Source organism: Helianthus annuus, chromosome 7 (genome assembly GCF_002127325.2).
Source record: "Helianthus annuus cultivar XRQ/B chromosome 7, HanXRQr2.0-SUNRISE, whole genome shotgun sequence".
In the NCBI taxonomy this organism is placed as follows: domain Eukaryota; kingdom Viridiplantae; phylum Streptophyta; class Magnoliopsida; order Asterales; family Asteraceae; genus Helianthus; species Helianthus annuus.
The window spans coordinates 6,981,847-6,983,096 of NC_035439.2; the positions used below are offsets into that span (position 1 = coordinate 6,981,847).

At 42.3% G+C, this 1,250-nt stretch overlaps 1 protein-coding gene across 1 annotated transcript; it reads left to right on the forward strand.

Annotated features, from left to right (window-relative positions):
* Positions 1-265: 265 nt before the first annotated feature.
* On the forward strand, positions 266-781 carry LOC110866437 (threonine-rich protein-like). The gene has a single exon (XM_022115584.1). The coding sequence runs from the start codon at positions 266-268 to the stop codon at positions 779-781; it is 516 nt and encodes a 171-aa protein (XP_021971276.1).
* Positions 782-1,250: the final 469 nt, after the last annotated feature.

Sequence of the window (1,250 nt, forward strand, 5' to 3'; positions counted from 1 at the left end):
AAGGTGCTTAGTGTTAAGTTCTAGTTTTAGTTAAATATACAAAAATCCAAAAATAGTTTCTTTTTAGTTTGTTCGGATTTACGCGAGGTTTTCTTGTTTTTGTTTGTGCAGGTGATCTAGGAAGTGTATGCATCACACTCGAAATTCTGGGAAGTCATCACCATTAGTGTTCGACCCAGAGATCGAGAGAATAGTAAAGCATACAAAGCGAGTACTACATCGTGAGAACAAGATTTTATAATCACCTATACCAACATCTAAAACAATGGAGAACTTAGCAACACCGGAAAAACAACCCGCAACTTCACAACCGCAACAATTCTCGCCAACACCTACCCAACCTTCACCAAACACTACCATACCACCACCACCACCACCACCACGGTCTACACAACCTACTTCTACATCTCCAGTACCATCATTCTCAACCTTTTTCCCAAACCTTGATAACATTCAACCAACTTCCACCCAAGCAACATCTCTTCAATACCCAACTACAACCCAGACTGTCAATTTACAACAATCGTCTCCTTACATTAGAATCATTCCCGATGACACTCCATCACCGATTCAAACTCAAGCACCTAATGCAACATCCATTCCGCCAGCCACTCGACCGGTTATTTCACAGCAAAGTCAACCAATGCCATATCTTTACTGGTCGAACATTTATGATCAAGGAAATAACTCAGGAGATTTTGATGATGGTTATGAGGAATATGATAACTATGTGGGTCAAAACGAGAGACAAGTGGTTAACACGGGTAGCTATGAGAGGTAAACAGTCGGATTGGGTGCGGCCGAGAGAGTCAATCAAGGGAACGTAGGGTATCAACAATATGTGCAACCAACGCCAATACAACAACAGATACCACAACAATATCATCAACCTGACCCACTCAATCAGCAGCCTACTCCGAGAAGGCCGGTAGTGGACATTCCATCACCACCGCCGACACCTCAGATGCAGGGTCAGGCAAGACCGCTGCCACGAAACTTACACCGACCAGTGATTTTTGTCACACCCCCAAAATCCACCCGCGGAGTACCACCGCTTGGAGGCGTGACATGACCAGGATCAAGCCATCAATCATATCAAACGTAGCTTTTCATAATAAAAGTAATTAATGTAATTCATCATGACATGATTGATGTTTCAAAACCAAACATTGTTTAAGTAGCGGAAGCATAGTAATGTAAACTCAAAATAGTTATAAGTTCAGATATCATTCGTGATCCGTATGCCACAA